Consider the following 24,367-nt stretch of genomic DNA (forward strand, 5'->3'; position numbering starts at 1 on the left):
TGCTGCCCGCTGCTGCGGTTCAATTACGAGTACACCCCGAGGATCCTGGGGAGGTAACAATACGAACCCTACAGGCCCACGAAGTCTCGACACAAGAGAAGGGCCGAAATATTTTGGAGCAGATGCGGGCCGAGCTTTCTGGACTAACTGCGGCCCAACTTTCACAAGTAAAAGCATTGCTGGGACAGTACCATGAAGTATTTGCTAGTCATGAGGACGACTTTGGGTGTACCACCGCCATCACTCATGAGATCCCCACAGCAGGAGCGGCCCCTATCCGAGAACGATATCGACAGATCCCGCCACAACTCTATCAGGAGGTGAAAACTTTGCTGGCTCAGATGCTACAAAAAGGGGTGATACGGGAAAGTCAAAGCCCTTGGGCGGCCCCCATCGTGTTGGTCCGGAAGAAAGATGGTACACTACGATTCTGTGTTGATTATCGTAAATTGAATGCTTGCACTATTAAAGACTCATACCCACTGCCCCGCATAGAAGAATCTCTGTCTGCATTGGGTAAAGCAACATATTTTTCGACCCTGGACTTGGCCAGTGGGTACTGGCAGGTGCCTATGTCAGAAGAGGACAGAGCTAAGACGGCGTTCATAGTGCCCATGGGACTGTTTGAGTTTAATCGAATGCCATTCGGGCTGGCCAACGCCCCCGGGACATTTCAGCGATTGATGGAGCGATGTCTAGGGGATCTCAATTTTGAGGCCACGTTGATCTACCTGGACGACATCATCGTCTATGCCGCCTCCTTCGAGGACCACCTGAAGCGGTTGGGACAGGTACTCAGCCGGCTGCAAAAGTACGGGTTGAAGGTGAAGCCTCAGAAATGTCACCTATTTCGCTCTCAGATTGAGTATCTGGGTCATGTCGTTTCGGCAGAAGGTGTGAGGCCATCCCGGGAGAAGATTGCTGCTATCCAGGAATGGCCTACCCCCGAGACGGTGAAAGACGTGCGGGCTTTTCTGGGGTTAGCTGGATATTACCGTCGTTTCGTAAAGAATTTTGCATGTCGAGCTCGAGCCCTACATGACCTGCTGAAGGGGGCTCCCGCTGGGGCCAATGGGCGAAAAATCCAGTGGCAACACCCTCAGGAAGAGGCCTTCCGAGATCTCAAGGCTGCACTCTCGGATGCCCCAGTGTTGGCTTATGCGGATTTTTCTCAGCCGTTCATCCTGCACACTGACGGGAGTCTTCACGGGCTAGGAGCTGTGTTGTCACAAGTTCAGGATGGCCGGGAAAGGGTGATCGCATATGGAAGCCGTTCACTCCATGACTCCGAGCGTAACCCTGACAATTACAGCTCTTTTAAGCTCGAGCTCCTCGCAGTGGTGTGGGCTATGACGGAGAGATTCGCAGAGTACCTAGCGGGCTCCGAGGTGGTAGTGCGAACTGACAATAACCCACTGGCTCATTTGGAAAACGCAAAGTTGGGGGCTTTGGAGCAGCGATGGGTGGCCCGAATGGCGAAGTACAATTACAAGATTATTTACAAAAGAGGGGCCGAGAATGTTCATGCAGATGCTCTCTCTAGGATTCGACATACAACTCCTGGACAGAATCGAGACGAAGAATTAGAAGGAGAGGAAATACCGTTCGCTCTTACCGCTGCCGTGCTCACCAATGTTGGTGCAAAAGTATCTTCCCCAGAGGCCCACAGGGGCATCCTGGAACAATCTCGTAATAAGTGGATACAACAGCAACAAGAAGATGAAGAAGTTGGACTTCTCCGGACATGGGTCGCCGCTGGTCAATTACCCACTGATACTCAACGACAAGCTTTGACCCAAGACCTGTCGCTGATGCTGCGACAATGGGAGAGACTGATTATCCGAAGGGGATTACTGTACCGTAAGATCACTTCGCAAACAACCTCAACGACTGTTTGGCAGGTGGTTACGCCCGGAGCTCAACTACACGAACTGGCTCGAGAGGCTCACGAAAAAGGGGCCCACTTTGGAGTCAAAAAGACTTTGCAATGGTTACAACAGAAAGTTTATCACCCACGCTTGTCGGCTGTTGTGGACGAAGTTTGTCGTACTTGCCGCTTATGTGAATTGGCCAAACCGCCTGCTCAGAGGGCCGCAACACAGACGATTGTGACTTCAGAACCCTTGGAGCTCTTGACGGTGGATTATCTGCACATTGGTCCCGCATTCCAGGGATACGAACACTGCCTCGTCATGGTGGATCATTTCACTAAATTCGCTGTGGTCACCCCTACTCGAGACCAGACCGCGGAGTCAGCCGCCTCCGCAATTTGCAGAAATTTTATACAAGTGTACGGCTGTCCTCAACGCATACATTCCGACCAGGGAGCATGTTTTTTGGGGAAAGTTATGGAGGAACTACATCATCTTTATGGGATTGATAAATCCCGGACCACACCATATCACCCGCAAGGGAATGGGGCTTGTGAGCGATTTAATCGGACATTGATTCAAATGCTACGCACTCTGGAGAGTGACAAGAAAGCTCGTTGGCCTGAATATGTTTCTGAATTAGTGTGGGTTTATAATAATCGGGTACATCGAGTAACGGGCTATACTCCTTATTTCCTGCTGTTCGGACGAGAGGGTAAAGGGATCACGGAGGTAGAGTTGGACCCCGAAGAGCCTCGGCCCTGGACCGGAGTGTCGTCTTGGGTCCGAAATCATCGCCACAGGTTGCAAACTCTTCACCGAATTGTACATACCAAACTTCAAGACTGGGAACACCCCGGGAAGAATACAACCTCCCCTCCCCATCTCCAAAGCGGGGACCGTGTGCTTGTACTAGATCAACGCCCCTTATCCTTATCGGGTACTACGCCGTATCCATTCAGAAGGACCTGTGTACGAAATACAGCCCGAGCAGGATGAAACACTGCCTACTCGCATTGTGCATCGTAATATGTTACGCCTGTGTATTTCTTCTGACCCGAAGCAACTGGAACCCGTCCCGAAGACATCCGAACCGGAGTCCATATGCTGGGACTCAGACGACGAGGATTTTCCTCCAGTTCCCAAGGGCCCTCCACCCAATAATGAGCCAGTTGACACAATTAACCCACCGGCATCTTGCAGCTCACCGACGTCCACCACCCCAGAAGATTCCACCCCAGTCGAACTTAGACGCTCCGAGCGGTCAACAGCCGGCAAACCCCCCGAACGGTATGAACAAGACCAGTTCGTATGGCAACAAATATTGACACCTTTACAGACCAATCTCAATAGACTAACACCCTCGCCCGAGGACTGGCGAGCTTACAGGGTGGGGGAATGTGGGGAGGAGGACCCCCATACAGTGATTGGGCTGGAACCAGGGGGACCGCCATCAGGGTTGTTGAAGAAACCACATCAGGGGGATTACAAAGGGAGACATGCGACTGAAGTTGTCAGGGCAACAGGGGGCGGGGCGAGGGTAAAAGGAGCAGGGGACGCGCTGAGGTGGCAGTTGGCAGAGAGCCTGACAGGAGAGAGGAAGCCGTGCGGCAGAGAGAGGACTGTGGCAACTGACGGTGTGGAAAAGAGAGACAGGCAGGAGACTGAAAAAGGGAAATTTGAGACTGACCGAAGGTTGACGCGTAAGAGACTCTCCCCGGGAGTTTCCCCCCGCAAAGATTCAGATAAAGTGACGGCCGCTGATTCCCTCCGTGGTGTGACAGGACCGGGATCTCAGGCGACCGCTGCGACGACACAGCAATCCGGTACAGTGGCCAGGACACTGCCCCCCTGTCTTCTCCCACAGCTGCGGCCCCGTCATCACCGACCTCAGGGGACGTCACCTCGCTACAGGCGGCCGCAGAGCCCATCCCGGTTACTGAGGGGACACTGAGCAGAATTTGTTAACGTTTATGTCTTTTTTTGAAACTGCGTCATGACCTGGCTGGGGAACGAGCGCCTCTAAACGGACGCCTGGGAGATTGACCCCCTGAACAGTTTCTTCAGGGCCTGTTGTGCCCCCACCGACCCCACTTCTTCAGGGCCCGTTGTGCCCCACCGTGCCAGCTTCTTCAGGGCCCGTTGTGCCCCACCGACCCCATTTCTTCAGGGCCTGTTGTGCCCCACCGTGCCAGCTTCTTCAGGGCCCGTTGTGCCCCACCGACCCCATTTCTTCAGGGCCCGTTGCGCCCCACCGCCCAGTTTCTTCAGGGCCTGTTGTGCCCCATCGTTCCGGTTTCTTCAGGGCCTGTTGTGCCCCATCGTTCCGGTTACTACAGGGCCCGTTGCGCCCCACCGTCCAGTTTCTTAAGGGCCTGCTGCGCCCCATCGTTCTGGTCTCTTCGGGGCTGGACAAGCACAAGTCCTTCCGGGAAGTCATGGATTACAAGGCAGCCACATCTGCAACCCCTGAGTGGTCGTGAACTCGAGCGACGCCCGGAAGGCTAAGTGTATTATAGAGAAAATAAGGACCCTTTTTGTTTTTTTTATGTTGTGTTACGAGTCCCTGCGAGGACAAATAGTTGTTTCCCGTTTTGTCTGATTTAAGCAGTTTTAGCCCTTGCGGCTTTAAAACTTATAAAAGTTTATTTCACCCCACATTCAGTCTCATGTCTCGTCACTGCATCCTGTGAGCCTGCTCGACCCCTACATGAATATAATCACTGCACCCCTAGATGAATTCATTGAGTGCTGTGCTGCTGTGCTGGCCCCCCAGGGGTTCTGCCAATGTGTCATGGCACCCTCAAAACAGTGCAGCAAAATCTACACTGTAATATGGCGCTACTTCCATTCTGAGCTTTGCACTGTGCCTCAAAGGTAGTTTTCAACCACATATGGGGCATAGGTGAACTCAGGAGAAATTGCAAAACAATGTTTTGAGGTCCATTTTCTCCAGTTACCCTTGTGAAAATACAAAATTGATTTTTGTGGAAAAAACGTGTTTCTTTTTATTTTCACGGCTCTAGGTAATAAGCTTCTGTGAAGCACCTGTGGGTTTAAGGTGCTCAATACACACCTAGACAAGTTCCCTGAGGGGTCTAGTTTCCAAAATGGTGTCACCTGTTGGAGGTTTCCACTGTTTAGGCACATCAGGGGCTCTCCAAACATGACATGGTGTCTGCTAATTATGCCAGGAAATTTTACATTCAAAAAGGGAAATGGCGCTCCTTCCCTTCCAAGCCCTGCCGTGTGCCCAAACAGTAGATTTCTCCCACATATGGGGTATCGGCATGCTCAAGATAAATTGCACAGCAAATTGTATGGCCTATTTTCTCCTGTTACCCTTGCAAAAGTAAAAAAATAAGATCTAAAGAAAATTTTTGTGAAGGACAAGTAAATGTCTATTTTTTCCTTCCACATTCAATAAGCGCCTGTGAAGCACCTGAAGGGTTAAAAAAACTTCTTGACTGTGGTTTTGAGTACCTTAAGGCTATGTGCACACGTTGCGGATTGGTCTGCGGATTTTTCCGCGCGGATTTTGGAAAATCCACAGGTAAAACACTGCACCCCTTATCTGCGGATTAGCCTGCGGTTTTGCCCTGCGGTTTATCATCTCTACATTGGAGGAGATGGCAAACCGCTGTGGAATCTGCAGAAAAGAATGACATGTCAATTCTTTCTGCGGATTGGAAACCGCAGCAAAAACTGCGTGGAAAATTCCGCACCGTCTGCACTGCGGTTTCCATTTTCCATAGGATATAATGGTACTGTACAATGCAGCTAATTCTGCTGCGGATCCGCATGGCCAAATCTGCTGCGAATCCGCAGCAGAATCCGCAGCGTGTGCACTTACCCTAAGGGGTGCAGTTTTTAGAATGGTGTCACTTTTGGGTATTTTCTGTCATATAGGCCCCTCCAAGTGACTTCAAATGTGTTGTGGTCCCTAGAAAAATAGTTTTGCAAATTTTGCTGTAAAAATGAGAAATCGCTGGTCAGCTTTTAACCCTTATAACTTCCTAACAAAAAAAAATGTTAAAATGTTTAAAAAATTGTGCTGATGTAAAGTAGATATGTGGGAAATTGTATTTATTAACTATTTTTTGCGATATAATTCTCTGATTTAAGGGCATAAAAATTTTAATTTTTGAAAATTGCAAAATTTTCAAAATTTTCGCCAAATTTCCTTTGTTTTTACAAATAAGCGCAAGTCAAATCAAATAAATTTTACCACTATCATGAAGTACAATATGTCTCGAGAAAACATTCTCTGAGTCAGTGGGATTCATTGAAGCGCTCCAGAGCTATGACCTCATAAAATGATCAGAATTGTAAAAATTAGCCTGGTCAGGAAGGTGAAAACAGGCTTTGGGGTGAAGGGGTTAATCAGTCCGCTATGCATTCATCATGGGGTTCACTGGCAAGGGGCAAAATAGGGAAATAGGGCACTGTACTGTGTAGAGGGCATCATATTTTGTGGGGGAATTGCACTGTAGGAGCATCATAGTGAGGGTGGAACTGAGGATAGCATTATTGTGGTGTGGGACTATTAGGGCATCCTAATTTGTGGGTCTTCAATGTGGAATATCATAAGGAGTGTGGTGTACTGTGGGGTCTTACACCATGAGGAGAGTATACACTCTGTGTGGGTGAGCACTGTTGGACATCATACTGTGTGGGGAATTATACTGCAAGAGGAAGAAAAGTACTGGCAAACCCAGATGATCCAGTGGCTAAGGTAGATAGACATAGGGTTAACATGCTGCATCAATTTTACTTGACATAGGCACCATAAGAATGTAAGTTACAAAACTTATTAAAGGGAATCTGTCACCCATTTTTTGAGATATCATATAATGATATCATTCAATTGTGTGTCACATAAGGATTCTCTTAGTACTTTTGCTTCCCCCTGACACTGCACCTTTCATGCATAAATACCTTTTTATATCGTTTCAGATGTATGTAAACTGCCACGGTCCGGTCCAATAGGCGGGGCTTATTCAACTGCTCCCCCCCTCCCTGTCTTGTTCTACACAAGAAGAAATGCATAGAGCAAGACAGGGAGGGGGGGAGCAGTTGAATAAGCCCCACCCATCGGACCGGACAGTGGCAGTTTACATACATCTGAATCAATATAAAATAGGTATTTATGCATGAAAGGTGCGGGGTCGGGGGGAAGCAAAAGTACTAAGAGAATCCTTATGTGACACACAATTGAATGATATCATTATATGATATCTCAAAAAAGGGGTGACAGATTCCCTTTAACATATTTTTCAGGCACAAAAAGTTTCTGTTTTCTTAATTAGTGGGCAATCTTCTCAAACATTGAATCACAAAGCAGGCATTAAGAGGAATCTGTCAGTAGAATCAACCCTCCTTAGCCATTTAAATGGGCATGAAGGTCATAGGAATCTGAATAAAATGATACTTTAATATCTGCTATCCGATATCTTATTTCTGATAAACCCACATTTTCTTAATATGTAGATAAGTTGTTAAGAACTATGGCCTAGACATAGACCTGCATGAGAATCTGCCTCCAGTGATTATTATAAATAAAAGGGGGCAGTACCAGTGTGAGACATGTAACTAACACAGTACAGGAGAGCTGAACTTTGTCTCCTTACAAACACTTTAGCGGCTGCTGCTTTCAAAGGTCTGCTGTACTGCAACGCTGGTAATGAATGACCCTTTTATTTAAAATAAGTTCTGAAGGCAGATTCTCATGCAGATCAGTAACTGGCCCATAGTCTAGAACACCATGTTTACATATAAGAAAAACATGGATTTCTTTGGAATAAAACATCAGATCACAGATGTCAAGGTAACATTTTATTCAGTTTCATTTGACCTACATGCCCATATAGAAGGCTTATGAAGGGGGTTTCTACTGACAGATGTCCCATAAAGAAGACCTTTCTCAGTTTGAGCTTTTTAATCTGGTCACATTGTGAGGGAGCCCAGGTCTGTAGTCGTGGCTCTCAATGGGGGTGTGGTTGCACCCTGAGCCTCCGTCACATACATACAATGTCCCAGTGGCAGTGTACCTTTTTGTCTGCTTTCCTGTCCATCTGGATAGTGTCTGGTCACCCGCGGGTTCCTTTCTGGGGGTTCCACCCAAATAAAGACAGAGTCCAATTCCAACTTAAAGCAAACGATTTTACTTGGTTCTTTTCTCAGCTCGTCCAGTTCACATTTAGGTACAGCGCAAGATACTTCACAAGACAGGACATTTTCTGTCCCTGTGTTGTCCCTCACTTCTTCTGGAATATCGCAGGGTCGCACCATTGTTCCCGGTACCGCAGCGTTCTGTCTGACCAGTCTGACTAACTGTAGGAGTTTCCGGTCCATTTTGCCCCTGACACGCAGTTGTCTTCGTAAGTAGCTGACTGCAATCATGACAAAGCTGCCCAGTATTCCTTGTCTTCACTGGCAAACATTTCCCCTAGGCCCTGGACGAGCTGGGCTCCTTTACTTTAAATGACATTACGGGGCTCAACTGCCCTTTCTGGGCTCCCAGGCCCTACTGACTAAAAGCTAGGAAGATCAGTAACTTATCCCAGTTGGTCCCTCCTATCTTAACTAATTCCTATTCTATTCTAAGTTCTGTCCCACAATGCCCCCCTCTAGTGGGCTTTTTCTGTCACTATGCTTTCCCTAACTACAAAATACTATATATATATATATATATATATATATATATATATACTGTATATATATACATACACATATACATGTATACATTGCACTATACAGCATCATTATAATATCAAATATAGCAGCTTTACAGGGAATGTGTTCAGGAAGGGTAGGGAAGGAATGAGTCTCTGTACCCCCTTACCATATCATGAAATAGTGGCTGCAGAGCTAAATAATATGTAATATGTAGTTATTTTTTAATTTCTCCTCTCCTTTGCAGAGATATTACCTTATAAGGTTTAAATACTAATTTTCGCTAGGAAAAAGGGAGAGGTAGCGGAGATTCATTTTTGGCACATTTACTTTATCCCCTGTTGCACTATGTTGATTAATCATAAGCATGAGGCGTCATTCAGGGGATAAAAAGTATTACAAATAGTAAATGGGCACCAACATAATGAGAGGGAGTATTGCCTAATGTTTCTAGAAAAACAATACGCAAAAAAAGACAAAAAGCTACACACTGTTCGAGGTGCAGCTAAAAAATTGAATAAAAATCAATTCATCATTATAACAAAATCATAATCAAGGCACATGATAAGAGCTGAACTCATTTCAAACCATGTAGAAAAAAACCTAACTTGTATAAAATAACTTGTGCACCAAAAAACAAGTTCCTATAATAATCATAAATACAAAACAAACCAACCAATGGAAATAAAAAGGAGAGGAAAAAAGCAAAACTTCCATCAGAGAATGACAGACACGAGACATGGCCCTGCTCTCCTTACTGATTGCACTGCCAACATTTACTTTGATTACTGGAGGAGGATGTTGTAGAGCCGAGCTGTAAGTTGTGAAAGGGAATCTGTCCCTAGTCATAGTCATCTGCAAGTTCCTCTCAGCTTCACCTTCCATCTCACAGGCAGACAGGGCTAGCTTAGAGAGCTGCAAAAAATGTGTTTGCAAGAAGACAAAGTTAATTTCTTATGTTTTGTGATAGTTACTTGTCTCACACTGGTAACTCCCCCTTCTATATAAAATAAGCTCTGGAGGAAGAGTTATCTTCCAGGCAACGTCCACCCCATAGCCTTGGAGAGGTCATTTACAAATAAGAAAAACATGAATTTCTCTGGAATAAGACATTGGATCGCAGATAACAAGGTATCATTTTATTCAGCTTGCTATGACCTGTGCCCATATAGATCCTACTGACAGATTGCTTTTAAAAACACTTGTTGCCACTCTTATCCCAAAGTGCTGTCATTGTGGGGAAAAGTTGAGTACAGCAGAGCTGACCGTGCCTTGAGATTAAGGCTGCAAGTGGTGTTTGTAATGACACATAGCTATAATGTTATGCTTGACAAAGGCTTATGTAAAATCAAAACCAAACATATGATTGTAGCGAAGAAAATGTTAGGCGTCGGGTTTCTGTAACTGCACAGCAGAGATCCCGAGCCTTGCATTCGGCAGTCTCCCATTCCTCTAGCAGAGGAGGCTGCTCAGCAGACTCGTCTATCCAGGCGCTCTGCTCAGACCAGCTCTGTAGGTTTGGTTGCTGCTGCCACCTCTGGTCCAGCTATAGCAACGCATGCTGGTCAGCAGCGAGCTACCCCAGGGACTAAGTCCTCCTTTCAGTCCACTGAGCATGCTCTTAGGACGATCTCTCATTGGAGATCGGAGGTCACATGCTCAGGTCCTTCTCCAGCTTGGATTGGACCATCAGAAAGGTCAGGAAGGTCCTGGAATGACGCTGCTGTAAAAGAGCCGCATGGCCGCACGGCCATGCGCTAGTATAGACTCTTATGCTGATTTGTGTGTATGATGATGGATGCATATATCTGGTGACTGACTTATTAAGACTCCCCTCCCTTTGATACGCATGTTGGTTAGGGGTTCAGAGTGAGAGTCAGCGCCAATGGGTGGCTATGCTTAAGCCACTGTGCTCCCAGTAGTCTACGCCCCCTAGCGTCCGACTGTGCCTCCCTGCTACGGGCACTGTCGTACTGCACCAGGTAGCTGTGACCGCCGTGCGACGCCGTGCGCACTCTAGCGCTTTCCTCCCAGTCCTGGGTGGCTAGTGGCGTCCGCCGAAGCGACACTGTGTGCACTTGGTGCAATTAAATATATTATTACTAGTGTTGAGCATTCCGATACTGAAAATATCGGGTATCGGCCGATATTTGCTGTATCGGAATTCCGATACCAAGTACCGATATTTTTACAATATCGGATACCGGAATCGGAAGTTCCCATAATGCAATGAGCCAGTGTTGTGGCTGTGATTGGCTGCTGAAATGATGTCATCATGATGCGCTGTCTGTGCGGGCCTGCCGGGGGTCTGTGCGGGCCTGCCGGGGGTCTGTACGGGCCTGCCGGGGGTCTGTGCGGGCTGCCGGGGGTCTGTGTGGGCCTTCCGGGGGTCTGTACGGGCCTGCCGGGGGTCTGTGCAGACTGCTGGGGGTCTGTGCGGGCCTGCCGGGGGTTGTGTGTGTGTGTGCAGGCATCGTCCAATGGGACTACAAGTCCCATCGGGCTATGCCTGCTACAATGACAGTGATTGACTCATTAGCCAATGATGGGTCAGTAGTAGTCCCATCATCCGGCTAATGTGTTGAATGAAAAAAAAAATAACATACATACTACATACATACTACATATATACTACATTCATACAACATACATACATACTACATACATACTACATATATACTACATTCATACAACATGCATACATACATACTACATACTACATATATACTACATTCATACAATATACATACATACATACTACATACATACTCAGATTGGGCCAGGGTTACTAGTGGGGTATCACAGGGTTCTGTATTGGGCCCCCTACTATTTAATATATTTATTAATGATCTAGTGGATGGCTTACACAGCAAAATATCAGTATTTGCAGATGATACAAAACTATGTAAGGTAGTTAACGCAAAGGATGACAGTTTGCAACTACAGACAGATTTGAGTAAATTGGAGAATTGGGCTGAAAAATGGCAAATGAGGTTTAACACAGATAAGTGTAAGGTTATGCACATGGGAAGGAGAAACAGATGCTACAATTACTTACTAAATGGGAAACTGCTGGGGAAATCAGACATGGAAAAAGACTTAGGCATCTTAGTCAATAAGAAGCTAAATTGGAGTCCCCAGTGTCAGGCAGCTGCCACCAAAGCAAATAGGGTCTTGGGATGCATTAGAAGAGGTCTGGGGACACGAGAACCAAAGCAAATAGGGTCATGGGATGCATTAGAAGAGGTCTGGGGACACGAGATGAAAACATAATTCTCCCTCTGTACAAATCACTCGTCAGACCACACTTGGAGTATTGTGTGTAATTTTGGACGCCGGTGCTCAAGAAAGATATTACTGAACTTGAAAGGGTTCAAAGGCGGGCTACTAAAATGATAAATGGAGTTGGTTCACTATAATACCCAGAAAGGTTATCAAAATTAGTTCTATTTACTCTAGAAAAGAGAAGACTTAGGGGAGACTTAATATATATGTACAAGTATATCAGAGGGCAGTACAGAGATCTCTCCAATGAACTGTTTGTACCAAGGACTGTGACAAGAACAATGGGGCATTCTCTTCGTTTGGAGGAAAGACAATTTCTGTACCAGCATAGAAGAGGGTTCTTCACGGTACGAGCAGTGAGGCTCTGGAATTCTCTTCCTGAGGAAGTGGTGATGGCCAATTCACTGAATGAATTTAAGAAAGGAATGGATGCTTTTCTTGTGAGTAACAGTATAGAAGGTTACGAATAACAGAATATTATAGGTAGATGGTTGACCCAGCTTAGGGGAAGGAATTTTTTTCCCTATGGAGAAAATTGGCTTCTACTCTGTGGGTTTTTTGTCTTCCCCAGGATCAACAATGCAGAACAGCTGCACTAAAAATAGGCTGAACTAGATGGACATAAGGTCTTCCTTCAGCCTTCAAAACTATGTTACTATGTATGTTACATACTACATATATGCTACATTCATACAACATACATACTACATATATACTACATTCATACAACATACATACATACATGCTACATATATACTACATTCATACAACATACATACATACATACTACATATATACTACATTCATACAACATACATACATACATACTACATATATACTACATTCATACAACATACATACATACTACATATATACTACATTCATACAACATACATACATACTACATATATACTACATTCATACAACATACATACATACTACATATATACTACATTCATACAACATACATACTACATACTACATACATACTACATACAGTATATACTACATTCATACAACATACATACATACTACATACATACTACATATATACTACATTCATGCAACATACATACTACATATATACTACATTCATACAACATACATACATACATACTACATACAATACATTCATACATTCATACAATACATACATATAGACATACAGTACATATAACATAGAGTACATACTCACCATCACTTGTCACTTTGATCCCAGAAGCCAATGTCATCTTTAAAAAATATTAAAATAACAAACAAGAGATAAACTCCCTGATCCACAGAAATTCACGAGTGTCCCACGATGATCTCCTGCACTGCATCACTGAGAGGTTACTATAGTTCTCTGGTCTCACTTTCTGGCAAAAGCTGCATGGGAACTTTCTCACACAGCAATGCCAAAAGTGAGACTAGGGACTATTTTTTTACAGTGGCGGCGGAATACAGTGCGGAAGGATACCTACCTCCTGTCATTGTATTCCTGGGGCCCCTAGAGAGCGGTGGCATCAGCTGATGCTGCTGTTCTCCACGGGAGATCATTGTGGGACACTCGTGGATTTCTGCAGATCAGGGAGTATATCGGTTGTTTGTTATTTTAATATTTTTTTTAAAGATGACACTGATTTCAGGGATCAAAGTGACAAGTGATGGTGAGTATGTACTCTATGTTATATGTACTGTATGTCTATATGTATGTATTGCATGAATGTATGCATGTATTGTATGTAGTATGTATGTTGTATGTCTGTAGCATGTTTTATGTATGTTGTATGTCTGTAGTATGTATGTAGTATGTACTATGTATGTATGTATGTTGTATGAATGTAGTATATATGTAGTATGTATGTTGTATGTATGTTGTATGTAGTATGAATGTAGTATATATGTAGCATGTAGTATGTATGTATGTTGTATGAATGTAGCATATATGTAGTATGTATGAAGTATGTATGTTGTATGAATGTAGTATATATGAAGTATGTATGTAGTATGTAGTACGTATGTATGTTGGATGAATGTAGTATATATGTAGTATGTATGTAGTATGTATGTATGTTGTATGAATGTAGTACATATTGTGGTGCAGTGACCACTGTGTCCGCTAGGGGGCGCTGTGTGGGTGTCCCAGGACAGCCGTATAAGCATTTCCATTACCCTGATAGGTGTAGGATACTGAAAGATCATAATGATCAGCAGAGGTACTGCTGAGTAGTACGTTCCGTTACAATGTGTCAGGGAAGCCTGTGTGTGGCTGTGGGCAATAGGACCTTGGGTGAGGTCATAGTTATGTGATCACCTGTGGGTGTGGTTATGGACCATATAAGGTACCTGAGGTCTGGTCACATGTGGGTGAATGCTGGGACCTGATTGGTCCAGTTTGGAAGGTCCCGTGAGGAGAAGGATCTCCTCACTAACAGCACGTGTGGACGCTGTGACTAATGGCGATGTGTGCCTGACCGTTCCCAGGGAGAGGGAAGGAACGTTTGCAGTGTAAAGCAGCATGCAAGGTAACCCGGAGACGGGACTGCTACTGAGAGACTGTATAGCCTGCTGGCTAGATGAAGCACAGCCTGTGTGACTAGGATGGCTATAGGGGAGCAGAGCTGCTGTCTGCTATAAGACTGTTGCATATTACTGCTGGAGGATTATAAAGGAAGAATAAACCTCATGGACTATGATTTGTTGGAAAATCCTGTGCCGGATGTGTTTTTTTTGATCGCTGTAAGCGAGAACCCCCTACTTACATGACAGCGCTACCTCACAATATGAAGTATGTATGTAGTATGTATGTATGTTGTATGAATGTAGTATACAGTTGTGGCCAAAAGTATTGACACCCCTGCAATTTTGTCAGATAATACTCAGTTTCTTCCTGAAAATGATTGCAAACACAAATTCTTTGGTATTATTATCTTCATTTAATTTGTCTTAAATGAAAAAACACAATAAGAATTGTCTTAAAGCCAAATTGGATATAATTCCACACCAAACATAAATAAGAGGTTGGACAAAAGTATTGGCACTGTTTGAAAAATCATGTGATGCTTCTCTAATTTGTGTAATTAACAGCATCTGTAACTTACCTGTGGCACCTAACAGGTGTTGGCAATAACTAAATCACACTTGCAGCCAGTTGACATGGATTAAAGTTGACTCAACCTCTGTCCTGGGTCCTTGTGTGTACCACATTGAGCATGGAGAAAAGAAAGAAGACCAAAGAACTGTCTGAAGACTTGAGAAACCAAATTGTGAGGAAGCATGAGCAATCTCAAGGCTACAAGTCCATTTCCAAAGACCTGAATGTTCCTGTGTCTACCGTGCTAACCTCCCTAGATGTGGATGGAAAAGAAAAATTGACAAGAGATTTCAACGCAAGATTGTGCGGATGTTGGATAAAGAACCTCGATTAACATCCAAACAAGTTCAAGCTGCCCTGCAGTCCGAGGGTACAACAGTGTCAACCGGTACTATCTGTCGGCGTCTGAATGAAAAGGGACTGTATGGTAGGAGACCCAGGAAGACCCCACTTCTTACCCCGAGACATAAAAAAGCCAGGCTGGAGTTTGCCAAAACTTACCTGAAAAAGCCTAAAACGTTTTGGCAGAATGTTCTCTGGTCAGATGAGACAAAACTAGAGCTTTTTGGGCAAAGTCATCAACATAGAGTTTACAGGAGAAAAAAAGAGGCATTCAAAGCAAAGAACATGGTCCCTACAGTCAAACATGTTGGAGGTTCCCTGATGTTTTGGGGTTGCTTTGCTGCCTCTGGCACTGGACTGCTTGACCCTGTGCATGGCATTATGAAGTCTGAAGACTACCAACAAATTTTGCAGCATAATGTAGGGCCCAGTGTGAGAAAGCTGGGTCTCCCTCAGAGGTCATGGGTCTTCCAGCAGGACAATAACCCAAAGCACACTTCAAAAAGCACTAGAAAATGGTTTGAGAGAAAGCACTGGAGACTTCTAAGGTGGCCAGCAATGAGTCCAGACCTGAATCCCATAGAACACCTGTGGAGAGATCTAAAAATGGCAGTTTGGAGAATGCACCCTTCAAATATCAGGGACCTGGAGCAGTTTGCCAAAGAAGAATGGTCTAAAATTCCAGCAGAGCATTGTAAGAAACTCATTGATGGTTACCGGAAGCGGTTGGTCGCAGTTATTTTGGCTAAAGGTTGTGCAACCAAGTATTAGGCTGAGGGTGCCAATACTTTTGTCTGGCCCATTTTTGGAGTTTTGTGTGAAATGATCAATGTTTTGCTTTTTGCTTCATTCTCTTTTGTGTTATTTCATTTAAGACAAATTAAATGAAGATAATAATACCAAAAAATTTGTGTTTGCAATCATTTTCAGGAAGAAACTTAGTATTATCTGTCAAAATTGCAGGGGTGTCAATACTTTTGGCCACAACTGTATATGAAGTATGTATGTAGTAAGTATGTAGTATGTATGTATGTTGTATGAATGTAGTATATATGTATTATGTATGTAGTATGTATGTATGTATGTATGTTGTATGAATGTAGTATATATGAAGTAAGTATGTAGTATGTATGTATGTTGTATGAATGTAGTATGTATGTAGTATGTATGTTTTTTTTTTCTTTACATTCAACACATTAGCCGGCTGATGGGACTACTACTGTCCCATCATTGGCTAATGTGTCAATCACTGTCATTGTAGCAGGCATAGCCCGATGGGACTTGCAGTCCCATCGGATAATGCCTGCACACACACACAACCCCTGGCAGGCCCGCACAGACCCCCGGCAGGCCCGTACAGACCCCCGACAGCCCGCATAGACCCCCGGCAGGCCCGTACAGACCCCCGGCAGGCCCGCACAGACCCCCGGCAGGCCTGCACAGACCCTCGAGAGGCCCGCACAGACCCCCGAGAGGCCCGTACAGACCCCCGCCCGCACACACAGACACGCACAGTGTCCGCCCACGCACCGCCCACACTCTTCCCCCCTCCGGAACTGGATGTACAAGTAAAGAAAGGGTTTTTTTTAATTCCGATATTTCTGTCCCATTGACTTGAATGGGGTTATCGGAATCGGCGATACCCGATGCTTTTTGGGTATTGGTCCGATCCAATCCGATCCGATCCTTCACAGTATCAGATGGTATCGCTCAACACTAATTATTACCTTTTGCTGGCACCGCAGCCACGGCGCTGAGCGCTGATGGTCTAGAGGAGCTCTAGTCTGGTGTCTCTAGGACAGGGCTCTGTGACCCCTAATTAGTGCTCACTCAGCCGAGCTCTGTGAGTTCAACAGGCCCCGGCGTTTGTTTCAGCGGCTCTGTGGAGTAACAGAGTTCGCCTCTATTCACACTGGGTGAAGATAACCCATGTGTAAGCAAGCATTTAGCCACCATCTAGTTCCGCCATTACTCAGCAGCAGGTTCCATCTCTGCACAGTGGACCCCGGGCTGGGAACGCACCTCATATCTCCTTTCATATTATTTGGTGCATTCCGCAGTCCCTAACAGAAAGACACCCATCTTGCTTGAAATGATTCTTCTGTTTTATCTTGTATATTTCATAATTTCTAGGAGACAGACAGAGGTACATAGTCATGGGTGGTCTTCAACCCCTGACAGATATAATCTGTATTTTAAAAGGAACCTGTTATGTCCAGAAATGCTATTTACCTGTAAATATAGGCCAAATGTACGTGTTGAGTAGTTGGTGAGCTTTTACCTCAATCTTTGTAAGCCCAAACCAGGAGTGGGTGATAAACACAGAAGTGGTGACGTGTTTCTATTATACTTTTCCTCTGATTGTTCCAAATACTGAACGGTAGCACATGGCCATAAGGTTAATCTGCAGGTAAATTGCATTAAAATCATGTTAGGTTGTCAATCTGGGGTCTAAAGGGGTAGCGTCTCTCCTTGTGGAGGGCGACATGCCCGACATGACAATATAAGAAGATTTATAGGCCGTGCAATGATCCTCGTGAAAATTTGAAATGCAAATTGCTATTTATCTGCAGAGTATCGCCTATATCTCCAGGTAAAAAGTTTTTCTCAAAATGATAGTTTCCCCCCAAAGGCAAAATTTGGAGTTTATGCAAACAATTAAAATATACATTATTTCCATTAAAGGAAGGTACAGAAACAATGTACTGTACATCAGCCCCCCTCAGCTGTTTTTGGAGTCATAGTGTTTGTAACCAAGTAAATACAGTAGAGACAGCCATAAATGAAGGAATAAGAAATATCTTTTTTTACATAAATCATAAGTACAAATGAAAATAAGAAACTTTGTAATATATGTTATCACAGAAATCTGCTTCTTTCTCCTCCTGGACTGATCTTTCCTTCTCAAAATTCTAAATTCACTGGTAAAAAGCGTTTTAGTGAATACAGACTTTGCCAATACTGAGATAGGTGATGGCAGTTAGTGCTTATAAAGTTCTATGGAGAATTGTAACAGTCGTTTCAGAAGAACTTAGAACAGAAACTTCTATGTTTGCTTCTAGCTCCTTCCTTTTCCTCCCCCTCATAGAATTTTAAAAGCACTAGCTTTCAGGTTCAATCTCAGTAATGGGAAAATCTCTGTTTTCTCAGATTTTACCCATGGATCGAAAATGAAAGCTCAATCCAGGAGAAAGAAGCAAATTTCTTTCATTAAGATAAATTACAAAATTGCTTATCTGTACCTGAACTATTATTTTATGACTCAAAAATTCCCTGGAGTTACTTGTCAAATGACACTTTAATGTGCCTTTATAGCTTAGCATTTTTTTTTATCTGGGTCAATAAAACATTTCATTTGTTGGATCTGTTATGTAATTTGGGGTGTACTAAATTCATAAATAGTTATCTAGTTAGCTATTTCACAATATTTCATAAAATTACAAGTTACAATTTATATCTTATGTTTTACCTGCTCCACAACATATACACCATAGTCTGCCTTTTGTTTCTGTAGGAAGGGATGCATGTTGTGCAGCCAGATCGCAAGATGAGGCTCTCGATCACGAAAAGGGATCACTACAGCGATTTTCTGGAGAGCTGTACAGTTGTCAGGCTTGCTATGACCTCCAAGCGGCAAATTTGCATTTTGAAATATTGTGTTATCATTAGACACATTCGTTTCCACATTGTAAGGACCTGTTAGTTAAAATGAAGATATTGCAAGTGACTTAAACATTAAGCTGACTGTAAATAAGAATACATTTGTCAGGCTCCATTTCCATCACTAATGGATACCATCATGTTAAAATAACTTTAAAAAGTAGCCATCGTTTTAATTTTTATTTTACAAACCAATGGGGCACAAGAAAATAAGAAACTTTATAAGATGTCTTCTCAGAGAAATGTTCTTCTTTCTTCTCTTGGAGTGATATTTCAATCTCAGTAAAAAAAAAATTGATAAAATCTGCGTAAAATTGATACAATCTGTAATTAGTGTACATAATTTTTAATGACAGTTAGTGCTTTTAAAATTCTATGGATGGGAGGAAAGGTTCGAGTCTGATACAGCTGTAAGTTCTCCTAAAACAACAGTTACCTTTCTCCATAGAACTTTATAAGGATTTTTTTAATCTATCTCAATAATAGGAAAATGTGTCTTCACTGAAGACAATTTTGGGCTGTGAATTGAGCATTTTGAAAATAACTGAGCAGTTTAAGAGGAGGAAAAGGCTACTTTCGCTGATAAGATATATTACAAAGTTTCCTATTCTCACACGTTTTATTGAATTGTGAGAGCATAAAAATAGAATAATGGTTACTCTTCAACATAGGGTGAATATTGAAATAGCTGACAATCAGTGTAATAGTAAAATGTAATACACTGAGAAAGCTGGGCATTCAGTTACCAAGTCACAAAAAGAAAAAAAAAACAATATAATGATGCAAAAGGCTCTTGGAAAATGACAGAAATAGGGGCAAATGTGAAGAATTTAAGTATACTGGAATTCGGAATAAATTTCTCTATACAGTGGTTGTCCACCATTGTGGACATTTTTCTACTTGCACAGTTGTGTGAAGAAGTGTTTACCCCTTCCTGATTTCCTATTCTTTTGCATGTTAGTCACACTGAAATGTTTCAGATCATCAAACACATGTAAATATCAAACAAAGATAACACAAGTAAACACAAAATGTAGTTTTTAAATGAAGGTCTTTACTATTAAGTGAAAAAGAAATCCAAACCTACAGGACCCTGTGTGGAATAGTGATCCCCCCAAGCCATGAATTAATAGTGGTTTATCACATCTTTGGGAAGTGGAATTCAAATTCTCTAGCCACACCCTGGCCTGATTACTGATTATACCTGTTCTCAATCATGAAATCACTTAAATGGGACCTGCTTGACAAAGTGAAGTATACCAAAAGATCCTCAAAATCCAGACATCATGTCGCAATCCAAAGAAACTCTGGAGCAAATGAGAAACAAAGTAATTTAGATATATCAGTCTGTAAAAGGTTATGAATCCATTTCTAGAGCTTTGGGACTCCAGCGAATCACAGTGAGAGCCATTATCCACAAATGGTGAAAAATATGGAACAGTGGTGAAAGGAGTGGCCAGCCGATTAAAATTACCCCCACCATAAGAAAGAGACTGGGCAAAAATGGTGTGCATGGCAGAGTTCAAAGATGAAAGCCACTGCTCAGCAATAAGAACATAAAGGCTTGTCTCGGTTTTGCCAAAAAACATCCTTAAGACATTTGGGAAAATACTCTGTGGACTGACGAGACAAAAGTTGAACTTTCTGGAAGGTGTATGTCCCAATACATCAGGCGTAGAAGTAACACAGCATTTCAGAATAGGAACTTGATAACTTGATACCACCAGTGAAATATAGTGGGGTAGTGTGATGGTCTGGGCCTGTTTTGCTGCTTCAGGACCTGGAAGACTTGCTGTGGAAAATGGAACCATGAATTCTGCTGTCTACCAAAAAATCCTGAAGGAGAATATCCGACCATCTGTTCATGATCTTGAGCTGAAGCGCACTTGGGTTATGCAGCAGGACAATGATCCAAAACACACCAGCAACGCCACCTCTGAATGGCTTAAGAAAAGCAAAATTAAGACTTTGAAGTGGCCTAGTCAATGTCCTTACCTTAATCCAACTGAGATGCTGTGGCATGACCTTAAAAAGTGGGTTCATGCTCAGACACCCTCCAATGTGGCTGAATTATAACAATTCTGCAAAGATGAGTGGGCAAAAATTCCTCCAGAATGTTGTAAAAGACTCATTGCCAGTTATTGCAAACGCTTGATTGCAGTTGTTGCTACTAAGGGTGGCCCAACCAGTTATTAGGTTTAGGGGGCAATCACTTTTTCATGCAGGGCCCTGTAGGTTTGATTCCTTTTTCAATTAATAATAAAGACCTTCATTTAAAAATTGCATTTTGTGGTAACTTGTGTTATCTTTGTCTAATATTTAAATTTATTTTGTGATCTGAAATATTTAAGTGTGGCAACCATGCAAAGAACAGGAAATCAGGAAGGGGGCAAACACTTTTGCACATATCTGTATAAATGCATTCAGGGCTAAAATCCTTTTTGCTATTGGGATTCATTAAGCATTTTGCACCATTTGCATTTTATAACCATTCTGTTGCTCTGTCTATTCATGAGTGGAGAATGAGTTAATTGAGAATCTATGAGAAATGCAAGAAATAGAACACCGGGTAAAACTGTAAGTGACAAAGACTTGGACGTATGAGCAGACAGAAAACTCAACTTGAGTGAACAGTACGAGGCAGTTACTGCTAAGGCAAATAAAATAATGGGATGCATTAGAGGAGGCATAGATGTTCATGACAAGAACATAGTTTCATAGTTTTGCATCTATATACAAGTCACTGGTTCGGTCACACTTTTGGTCTTCGGAGTATAAGAAGGATATACAGTGGGGAAAATAAGTATTTGATCCCTTGCTGCTTTTGTCAGTTTGTCCACTGACAAGGACATTAACAGTCTATAATTTTAAGGATAGGTTAACTTTAACATTTAGATAGAATATCAAAAATAAAATCCAGAAAATGACATTGTATAAATTAGATAAGTATTTGATCCCTCTGCAAACAAGACTTAATACTTGGTGGCAAAACCCTTGTTGGCAAGCACAGCAGTCAGATGTTTTTTGTAGCTGATGATGAGGTTTGCACACATGTCGGGAGGAATTTTGGTCCACTCCTTGTTGCAGATCATCTCTAAATCATTAAGATTTTGAGGCTGTCGCTTGGCAACTCGGAGCTTCAATTCCCTCCATAAGTTTTCTATGGGATTAAGGTCTGGAGACTGGCTAGGCCACTCCATGATCTTAATGTGCTTCTTTTTGAGCCACTCCTTTGTTGCCTAGGCTGTATGTTTTGGGTCATTGTCTTGCTGGAAGACCCAGCCACGACCTATTTTTAATGTCCTGGCGGAGGGAAGGAGGTTGTCACTCAGGATTGTATGGTGCATGGCTCCATCTATTCTCCCATTAATGTGGTGAAGTAATCCTGTGCCTTTAGCAGAGAAATACCCCCGAAACATAATGTTTTCCACCTCTATGCTTGACAGTGGGTACAGTGTTCTTTGGGTCATAGGCAGCATTTCTCTTCCTCCAAACACAACAAGTTGAGTTAATGCCAAAGAGATCAATTTTTGTTTCATCTGACCACAGTACCTTCTCTTAATCACTCACAGAATCATCCTGGTGTTCATTGGCAAAATTCAGAAGGGCTTGCACATGTGCCATCTTGAGCAGGGGGACCTTGCAGCACTGCAGGATTTTAAACCTTTAAGATGTAATGTGTTAACAATGGTTTTCTTGGTGACTGTGGTCCCAGCTGCCTTGAGAACATTAACAAGCTCCCCCTGTGTAGTTTTAGGCTGATCTCTCACCTTCGTCATGATCAAGGATACCCCACGAGGTGAGATTTTGCATGGCGCCCTAGATTGATGTCGATTGATAGTCATTTTGCATTTATTCTATTTTCTTACTATTGCACCAACAGTTGTCTCCTTCTCACTCAGCGTCTTACTTATGGCTTTGTAGCCCATTCCAGCTTTGTGCAGGTCTATGATCTTGACCCTGACATCCTTAGAAAGCTCTTTGGTCTTGTCCATGTTGTAGACATTAGAGTCTGACTGATTAATTGAGTCAGTGGACAGGAGTCTTTTATAAAGGTGACTATGTAAGACGGCTGTCTTTAATGCAGGTAACGAGTTGATTAGGAGCATCTAACTGGTCTGTAGGAGCCAGAACTCTTCATGGTTGGAAGGGAATCAAATACTTATTTCTCACTGCAAAATGCAAACAAATTTATATAATTTATACAAGTGATTTTCTGGTTTTTATTTTTGATATTCTGTCTCTCAATGTTAAAATGAACCTACCCTTAAAATTATAGACTTTTCATGTCTTGTCAGTGGGTAAACTTACAAAATCAGCAAGGGATCAAATAATTATTTCCTTCACTGTAGCTGAGCTAAAGCAGGTGCAGAGAAATGTAACAAAGGTTTCTAAGGTAATGGGTGAACTGTAGTCAAAAGATAGGTTATTAAACTTGGGGTTATTCAGTTTGGAAAAATGAAGGCCTAGTGGAGATCTTATTACAATGTACAAATATATGAAGGGACAGCTAAGATATATTTCTAATAATCTTTTTACACCCCTGGCCTTCAATGGGGACAAGGCGTCATCCTCTACAACTAGAGGAAAGAAAGTTTATTCAAAATCACTGACGCAGATTCTTTACTGTAAGGCTATGTGCCCACGGTGCGTGTTAAAACGCACACCAAAAACTGGACTCCTTCCCAGAAATCGCGCAGTTTTTTCCGCGCGATTTCACCGCGATTTTACCGCGATTATGATCGCGATTTTGCCGCGATTTTCATGTGCGATATTCAAGCACTTTCCAATCGCTTGGAAAGTGATTGACAGGTTGGTCACACTCGTCAAACATAGTGTTTGACAAGTGTGACCAGGCTTTTACTATTAAGGCCGCCTATGCGGCATCAATAGTAAAAGATAGAATGTTAAAATGCTAAAAAAAAATAAAAAAATCGGGGTATATTTACCTTCCGGCGTCCCGCACTGCATTCCTGGGCCACAGCGTTCCCAGTAATGCCTTGCGAGACCTGTGATGATGTAGTCTCGCGTTGCTATAGCGATCTCGCGAGACCGCTAGAGTCACGCGAGACTACGTCATCACTGGACCGTGCCGCAAGGCATTACTGGGAACGCTTAGGCCGGGAATGCAGCGCGGGACGACGGAAGGTAAATATACCCCGATTTTTTATTCTTTTTTTTACAGGGTTATGGTACCCAGGGCCTGGAGGACAGTCTCCTCTCCTCCACACCGTGGGTACCAACCGCACATGAGATGCTTAACTTCCCGCATGGTGGGCATAGCCACATGCGGGAAGTAAGCGATTCTCATGCATTCCTATGGGTGCGGAATCACGGCAATTCTTTGCGATTCCGCACAAAAGAATGAGCATGCTGAGATTTTTTCCGCGATGCGATTCCGCCGCGGAAAAAAGCGCAGCATTAGCACAGCATGTGCGGAATGCCATAGGAATGCATG

The 24,367-nt window shown here is 43.2% G+C and overlaps 1 protein-coding gene across 1 annotated transcript in view; it reads right to left on the reverse strand.

Moving 5' to 3' along the window:
• The window catches only part of LOC141048801 (beta-1,4-galactosyltransferase 1-like), a 321,075-nt gene that overhangs the window by 250,881 nt on the left and 45,827 nt on the right, over nt 1–24,367 (reverse strand). Inside the window, exon 3 of the mRNA XM_073544807.1 lies at nt 18,719–18,945. Within this exon, the coding sequence (XP_073400908.1) occupies nt 18,719–18,945 (227 nt within the window). The remainder of the gene's footprint in view (nt 1–18,718; nt 18,946–24,367) is intronic.

The sequence above is a fragment of the Dendrobates tinctorius genome, unplaced genomic scaffold, assembly GCF_039654945.1.
Source record: "Dendrobates tinctorius isolate UK_male_01 unplaced genomic scaffold, ASM3965494v1 ptg000011l, whole genome shotgun sequence".
NCBI lineage: Eukaryota > Metazoa > Chordata > Amphibia > Anura > Dendrobatidae > Dendrobates > Dendrobates tinctorius.